The 7753-nt window shown below is 63.2% G+C and overlaps 1 protein-coding gene across 3 annotated transcripts; it reads left to right on the forward strand.

Moving 5' to 3' along the window:
- The first annotated feature begins 290 nt into the window (after window positions 1–290).
- Window positions 291–7464, forward strand: CD40 (CD40 molecule). Of its 3 annotated transcripts, XR_007907069.1 has the most exons (10): window positions 291–384; window positions 1666–1747; window positions 2289–2414; window positions 2525–2668; window positions 2878–2977; window positions 3931–3992; window positions 4249–4347; window positions 4772–4797; window positions 5130–6265; window positions 7072–7464. XR_007907069.1 is itself a non-coding variant. In XM_051803002.1 (9 exons), the coding sequence occupies exons 1-9, from the start codon at window positions 337–339 to the stop codon at window positions 5277–5279; spliced, it is 837 nt and encodes a 278-aa protein (XP_051658962.1). In that variant the 5' UTR covers window positions 291–336; the 3' UTR covers window positions 5280–7464. The 3 variants fall into 3 exon arrangements, 2 of the variants coding, with proteins under 2 accessions (XP_051658962.1, XP_051658964.1); XM_051803002.1 differs by having other exon boundaries at window positions 5130–7464; XM_051803004.1 differs by having other exon boundaries at window positions 5202–7464.
- Window positions 7465–7753: the final 289 nt, after the last annotated feature.

Consider the following 7753-nt stretch of genomic DNA (forward strand, 5'->3'; position numbering starts at 1 on the left):
GCAGATCTGAGCTGCTGTCGGGAAAAAAGAAGTGAAACCTGGAGCTCCTGCCGGGGAGGGGGGGCTGCACAGGCGCTCCCCTCCCCTCCCCGCGGACCTCGGCTGACCCCTGCCCCTACTCCTGCCCGTGACCCCGGGCCGGGGGTCCCGGTCGGCACTGCCCCTGCCCGCGGGCCGGGTGGGCAGCGCGGCGCTCGGGGGGGCGGGCGGGGAGAGCTGTCCCCGGCCTCGGGGGGGCGGCGGGGAAGCCCCAGGGCGGGCGGCCCAACGCCCCTTCCTGGGCGGGAACGGACCCGGGCGTTCTTAGGGCGGCGGCGGCGGCCGGGGCTCAGCGCCATGAACCGGCTGGGGCTGCTGGGGCTGCTCTCCGCGGCGCTGCTGGGCGTGAGTGGGGCCGCGACGGGGCGATCGGGATTGGGGCAGGGATCGGGACAGGGGCAGTGGCTGGGCTCTCCCTCCCTCCCTCCCTGTCGCCGGGCTTTCCGGGAAGGGGTCTGGTCTGGCCTCTCCGGCCCGTCCCCTCGGCGCGGCCGCTTCCCGGACAGTCCCGGGGCCGTGCGAGGGCGGCGGCGGCGGGACACGGCAGCGCTGCCCGGCCGGGTCGGGTCCGTCGGTCCGGCCTGCCGGGGCGGAGGAGCGGGATGGGCTGGCCGGGCTCCTCTCCAGGTCCTCCTTCCCACGCGCTTTCGCTTTGCCCCGAGGGCGCGGGCCGGGTAACTCAGCCCAGCCCAGCCCAACGCCAGCCCGGGGATCCCCCCGGGCAGGGACGGGCAGCGGCGAGCCCCGGGGCCCTCGGTCGGGACCCCCAGTCGTGCGGGGGCGCTGGAACCGGCTGTCTGCGCCCCTTTCACTTCCCCTCCGGCTCCGTGCCTCCGCCGAGCCCCGCGGCCCCATCGCTGCCTCCCTGAGGTGGGGATGCTCGAGGGACTCACGGGGGTCGGCACTGCCCGGTCGTGCTGGGTCCTCGCCCATGGCACCGTCGGCCCGGCCCTCCCTCGCCTGCAGCCCTCTCGCACCGCGACTCTGCTGGAGCCCCAGTCCCGCTCCCCAGGATGGCCAGGCTCAGGCGGGTCCGCCAGGACCTGCCGGGATACTGGGGGTGGGCAGCGAGGGGCTGGCTCTGTGCGAGGGACGTGCTGCGGGTGCCCTCCTGCACCTCGGCAGGCCCAAGGACTCATTCCCTGCTCCCTCTCCACCCTTCCCTGTGCAGGCAGTCCCCCTGCCAAGAGGAGCAAGGCCAGGCCCTGGCAGGCTTTGCATGGATGATTCGCTTGCCTGGGGCTTTCCTGTCCCTTAGGGGCGGTGCATCAGCCTTGGGAAGGGGCTGTCAGTGCTCTGGGCACGGAAGCTGGGTGAATGGTGCTCCCTCAGCCTGGGACCACAGCACTGTTGGCAGGGGCACAGGGTTATGTGCAAATCACCGTCTAGTAGGAAATCTGGGGAACCGTGGTGACATCCTACCGGAATTGCTGCCACCCCACTTCAAAGACAGCACTGATGGCATCAGGCAGTGGGTGGCTGCTGTGGTCTGTGGTTAGTGCAGGCGTAGGAAGAGTGGTGTGAGGAAACCCTCACCTCGAGGTGCAGGTTAACACGCACAGTGCCTGTGGAAGTGTGGCAGTGTGGGAGTGCTGGGTATGAATTCACAGGTCCTGTTTTTTGCAGTGCTGGGAGCCTGGTGATGCCTTAACGTGCTCTGATAAGCAGTATGAGTACAAGGGCAGGTGCTGCAACCGGTGTCGGCCAGGTATGGAAACCCCTTCCTGGGGACCTTGTGGCTGGGCTGTGCCAGGGCCCAGCTCCGTGTGACTGAGCCCCTCCACCCCCTTGCCAGCAGTGCTGACAGCATCCTCTCCCTGTGTCGTCTCAGTACTAGAACAACTGGGACCTTGTGGGTACCCTAGGAGACACCCTGGACCTCACCAAATCTGCCACAGCTCTCTTGGGACTGTCTGTACTCTTGCAGTCACAGGACCTCATGGCAAAGGCAGCTTGCTGGGAGAGTGCTGCCACTGGCACTAGCAAATTGTGATGGCTTTTGCCAGCCTCTGCTGCCACTGTCAGGTTTTTTTCCCAGTCTCTGGAGTGCTGGTGTGCCCCCACAGCCCTCCCTCCCTACCCTGGCCCTTCAGCATGTGCAGCCAGCAAGGCGAGCTGGCCCCTGCAGCCCTGGCTACTGAGCAGAATGCTGCAGCAGTCCCAGTGTCCACAGCCACCAGCGCTCCACTGTCCTGCTGGCAGAGATGCTGCCTGGATGCTTGCCCTCTCCTCACCAGCATCTATTGCAGGGGAAAAGCTGGTCTCCGAGTGCGATAGAACAGAAACCTCTGTCTGCACCATCTGTGAGATGGGGCAATATCAGCAGAGCTGGACCAAGGAGAAGCATTGTGCTCCTCATGACATCTGTGAACACAGTAAGTGGTCCCTGTGCCCACTGGACCCAACCTGTGAGGACTGCAGGGGTTGGCATCCTCCCAGGTTCACCTGCCCGCTGTCTCAGCTTGCCTGTTCTCCCTTTGCCCAGATGCTGGACTCATCGTGAAGACACATGGAAACGCCACACACAACACAGTGTGCCAGTGCCAGCCTGGCATGCACTGCTCGGACACCAGCTGCCAGACCTGCGTGGAGAACCAGCCCTGCAGGCCTGGCTCTGGCTTCGTGGCAGGTGAGTTCGATGCCCTGGCAGCACCGACCTCAGGTGGTGCAGGGAACAGGGGCTCACACAGCAAGGTGCCCCTGGCAGGGCTTTGGGAGAGCTGTACCTGCTGCCACACCTGATAGTGTTGCCACAGGGCGTGCTGCCCACCTGGCCTCAGCAGCCCCTTGCCCCCCATAGCCCCTACTGACTTTCCTGTCACCTCTGCTCCTCTCTAGCCAAGGCCATGGAAAGGAAGACATCCCCCTGTGAACCCTGTGCAGAAGGCACCTTCTCCAACGTCTCTTCTAAAACTGAGCCATGCCATCCTTGGACAAGGTATTGTCTGAGTGCTGACCACGTCCTTCCCTCAGCTCCAGTGAGCACATCCTCTGCTGCAGGTCTCCTTGGCAGCCTCAAGGACTGGGTAGCTGGGCTGGTCTCTAAGGGACACAGCATTTGGCTGGCGTAGGGCTGGAGTGAGAGGAGGAGGGCTGGGAGCACGGTGAAGTTCAGGGGAGCATGACTGAGGTCGAGGCAGACATCCAAACCCTTGTGACTGCTCCTCAGTATGTGCACAGAGTGCTCGCCCCTTCAGGGGTATCCATCCTGTCATCTGTGCTGGGAGCAAGGAATGAGGGATGCCCCATGCCCTGCTCAGGGTTTCCCTGCCGGCACTCTCCGTGGCTGTAGTCATCAGCCCAAGCACAAGTCCTCTCCATGGGGAGTCTGGCTTTGAGGATGCCGTGGGCTGGCAGGTCATCCCTGTCTTTAGAAAGCTGCTTGAGGGGTTAATCGCACACCCTGGTAAAAACGTGAGCCTTGTTTCCATGCTGAATTAGTCTTGCTTCAGCTGCCAGCCATTGGATTTCGCTTTGCTTTTATCTGTGCCCAGAAATTACATCCCCACAGAGCCACTTGTAGCCTGTCATCAAGTCCACTCTAAGCTTTTCTGTCATAGCTGCTGTGTTCAAGCCCTGGGGCCTCCCTGACCAGGCAGTTCTCAAATATCTACTCCTTCCTGTGCCTGGTCCCTAAACTTGTTCCCGTCCTGAGCAGTTTCAGCTACTCCAGACCAAGATCCCAGGCTGGTACACTGCTGTGTATCTGCTGTCCCTATCACGCTGTGTCAGTGGGGGCCCGTGGCTGCTCACCCTGGAGCACGGCAGGCTCAGTACAGGACTCATTCTGGCACAGCTTGGGTGCCTGCCCAGCCCCAGCTGTTCCTACCTGGGGGCTTTCCTTGTGTTTGGGCTGCTGCTGTGGTTACATGGTCTTTTTCTTCCCTGCAGCTGTGAGGAAAAGGGGCTGGCTCTGAAGGTGAAAGGGACAAACACCTCGGATGTGATCTGCGGTAAGTGCTCAGTGCCCAGGGCTCATCTGGTGCAAAGCAGAGGTCTCCGGCAGCACTTGGAAGAGCTGGCCTTGCTTGCCCCTGGGTGTTTTTGGGAGAGGAGGGTCTGAGCACACGGCCGGTGTGATGCTTTCCTGCCTCTCTGTCCCCGTGAGGGATCCCTGCGGGGCTGGGCCTGGTGCAGAGGCAGCTTGGGGCACTCGGTGTCACCATGGGTGTCCTGTGGGTGCCCCACTGACCCCATCTCCCCCCGCAGAGTCGGGCAGGCGCTCCTCGCTGTCGGTGCTGATCCCCGTCACAGCCGCAGTCGTCACGTGCCTCGTGGGTGTCTGCATCTACTGCCTGGTCGACAGAGGTGAGGGGCTGGGGCACAGGAGGTGTTGCCTTGGCCAGAGGAGCCAAACAGGGCCGAACAGGGGAGGACAGCAGCAGTTCTGCTGAGAGTGGGACAGCCCCTCTGGGGACACCACCAGGGCAGGGCTCCCCGAGCCCATTGCCCTGCTGGGTCAGGGGTTCTGTCCTTGGGAGCAGGTGTCTTGGCACGGCTGCAGCCTGAGACAGGCCAGCTCTTGGGGGACAGCACTGGTGCCCTGTGGGTCCAGTCTGGCTTCTGCCATGGTTCCCAGCCTCCCCAGCCTGGCAGTGGCAGCAAGCACAATGAGTGAGCTGCACAACCTGTGGTGCAGCAGCACCAGCCCCAGCTCTGACCCCGGGAAGCTCCCTGCAGGCAGGAGTGCTCCCCGCTGAACTCAGCCTTCTCTGTCCCTCTTTTCATCCAGATTCCAGACGACGGGTGCAGAAGGAGGTGAGTCTGCCCAGAGCCCCCCTCCAGCAGTAGGTTGGGTGGGTTGGGATCCCTCCTGGGCACAGCTGGGGATGTGCTATAAGCAGAGCAGGGGCTGTGGCTTTGCAGGGCAGTAGGGGTGGGGGCTGAACTGGGCTGCTTAGATTGGGGCAGGACAAGGGCTCTGGCAACCCTGGGGTGCTGCTGGCAAGTGCTGAGCATTTGGGAGGGACCTACACAGGGCAACACTCTGGCAGTCATGGCAGTGTATCAGGAGCCTGTGGAAAGACACGGGTGCAGAGGTGGGGAGGTTGTAGCTGCATGCCCCTGACCCCTCCCCTGTGCATATAAAGGCTGGGATGCCCGGAGAGAACGCAAATAAACAGCAGCCCACGGAGCAGGATGAGAATGTCTTGCCTGTGCAGGAGACCCTACTCAGAGGCCAGCCCGTGGTCCAGGAGGATGGCAAGGAGAGCCGCATGTCGGAGCAGGAGATGGTGTGAGGGCGCAGGGCACTGCCTCCGACGGGAGCACGGACTGGGAACAGCACCATCTCCACTGTCCCCTCTCCAGCTGGGGAGGAAATCTGGCATCTGGCCTGGCTGCAAGTGATGTGATACTGCGGTGGACCATGGCACGACCACCCCACAGGAATACCACCACAGCCAGTACCTGGTCTGGCCACCTGCCCTGGGCTGCCCTGGTGGAGCAAGGCTTGATTGCCTGCACAGGGACATGGAGCAAGGCTCGGCTGCCCACATGGGTGCACGGAACAGGGTCCCATCCTGCTGCCCAAGTGGGTGCTGCAGTGAAGCCCAGCGTGGCTGCTCCCCTGCTGACCCCTGGCAGAGCCCGGTGCACCCACCAGGGCTGCCACAGCAGAGTGTAGCGGCTGATGGCAAGACCCCCAGCTCAGAGTCTCCCTGCGTGCTGGGGATGCCAGCACAGCCAGGAGTGGGGCCTGTGGGTGTGGGACCACCACGGCAGAGCTCAGCCAGCTGTCCAGAGGGCTGTGGAAGTGCCTTCCGTGCTGGAGCAGGGCCCGGTGGGTGCTGCTGCCAGGGCAGGGCACCGGGTACCTCGTACCGGCTCCGTCCCCCGGTGCCGCCCAGCGCTGCCGGGCTGGGATGAACCGGCGGGCCCGCGGCTCAGCTCTGGGACGCGGCGGCGGGGCCGGACCGCGGACACCGGCGTGCGGCGGCCGGGAGATGGTGCTGCGGGACCGGCGCGGGCTGCGCGGGGAGGGACCGGCACCGCCCCGCGTGGGCTCCGAGTGGGTTCGGGGGACGCTGGCCCCGGGACTGCCCAGCGCAGGCCCTTCTCCCGCGGCTCCCCCGCGCACCCGCCGGTACGTGCGGGAGCGGCCGCGCTCCGTCACCCTCCACCCACCGTTGGCAAAAACCTGTGATTAAACGTCATTATCCGCCCCCTGTGAGTGAGCAGCCCGAGCCCCCGCGCCCACCGGCGCCCCCGGGACCGGCGCTTGCAGGTCTGATGCTGCGGGAGAGACGTTCTGGACATGGGCAGGTGCTCCCAGGACAGATGCTTCAACCAGAGGAGGGAGGGAAAAGCCACCACTAGCTATGCTGACCCCCACCGTGGCCCCAGGACCTCACCAGCACACCCTGTCTGGGCCCACAGGGGACCGAGGGTGCAGGCAGGGCTGCCTGCAGCAGGCAGCTCTGTGACCTCTCCTTGCTGCTCCGGCAGCAGATGCACAAGTGGGGTCCATCCCGCTGCAGGGTGCTGGGGGGCAGCAGCAGAGCCACTGTGGCCCCCAACACACTGATGTGGGGCTGGACTTCAGTGGCACCAAGCCCACTGCAGGCTTCAGGTACTGGGAGCAGCCACAGCCCGTGACCCACCACCACCTGAGCACAGGCAGCACGGCACAGCAAAGGCCATAAATCCCAGAGCAGGAGCAGCTGGAGCAAGGAGCGACTGCCTGTACAGGCAGTGGCACATTATTTAAAGTTCCTCTTAAAACCTAATGTTAGGTTTAATAAGGGAGATAAAAGCATGTCAGGAGCTTTCCCTCCTCTCAGGGCTCAGCGCTCCCAGCAGTGCCGATGGGGTGGTCCCAGCCTGGCCAGCATTCCCTTGGCACCAACCTAGAGAACACCCAGTTTTGGGGGCAAATGTGACCCTGCTCCTGCTGGAGGAGGGGGCTGGTGTCATGTGGGCCACAGATGCAGAGTCTTTGGCCTCAAACATGAAGCTTTTGGCTCTGAATGGCCCCCAAAGGACTGTCTCCCCACAGTGGTGGGCAAGCCCCTCTGGGGCCACCTCCCCCAGGGCTGACCCTTCCCTGCTGGCACACAGCGTGTTCAGTGCCTACTCCCGCATGTCAGACATGTGCCATCTCATTAGCCCGTCTGTCCCCCAAAGTGAGGAGGGAGAGCATGTGAGGTCTAATTGAATGTAACTAATTATTCACTCTGCAAATGCTCTGTTTAAATGGGATTGTGAGGGACAGAATTACTCATTCTGAAAAGGGGAGAGAAAGAGAGAAAGACAGAGATAAAACAAATAGAGGCGGATGCTGGAGCTGCAGCTCTCTTTCTCCCCAGAATACCAATTACTGGATGAAGTGATTGTATAAATCTTTACCGAGTGAACGGACTATACTAGTCACTTACTCCTGTCCTCTTATTATGAGGAGGCAATGAAAAATCATCCCACTCTCCAGCCCAGTTAAGGGCTCCCAGTTGCTGTCTCGGATGCCGTCTGCAGCTGGAGAGCTTGTCCCGGGGCTTTCCCAGGATGGGGATTCCACTGAGACAGGGCTGAGCGCTTGGCGGGGGTGCACACCCCTCTCACACCCCCAGTCCCGGGGAGGAGCAGTGATTGTGCATGCCCGGGGGAGTGGTGGGGCTCCTGCCCCTGCAGCAGCCGGATGATGCCATACAGGACCCCAGGACATGGGGAGACACAGGCTAGTGGAGGGTCCTGGTGTCACACGCGTGACAGCTCACCC

The sequence above is a fragment of the Manacus candei genome, unplaced genomic scaffold (genome assembly GCF_025592945.1).
Source record: "Manacus candei isolate 608988 ecotype Guabito, Panama unplaced genomic scaffold, ASM2559294v1 h1tg000057l, whole genome shotgun sequence".
Classification (NCBI taxonomy): Eukaryota; Metazoa; Chordata; class Aves; order Passeriformes; family Pipridae; genus Manacus; species Manacus candei.

Excerpts from the sequence above, each read along its gene's own strand:
- CD40 (XM_051803002.1), top strand. The coding sequence starts at position 337 with ATGAACCGGCTGGGGCTGCTGGGGCTGCTCTCCGCGGCGCTGCTGGGC. Across the intron at positions 2,415-2,524 it reads TCATGACATCTGTGAACACA|ATGCTGGACTCATCGTGAAG; the intron begins GTAAGTGGTCCC and ends CCCTTTGCCCAG. Across the intron at positions 2,669-2,877 it reads TGGCTCTGGCTTCGTGGCAG|CCAAGGCCATGGAAAGGAAG; the intron begins GTGAGTTCGATG and ends GCTCCTCTCTAG.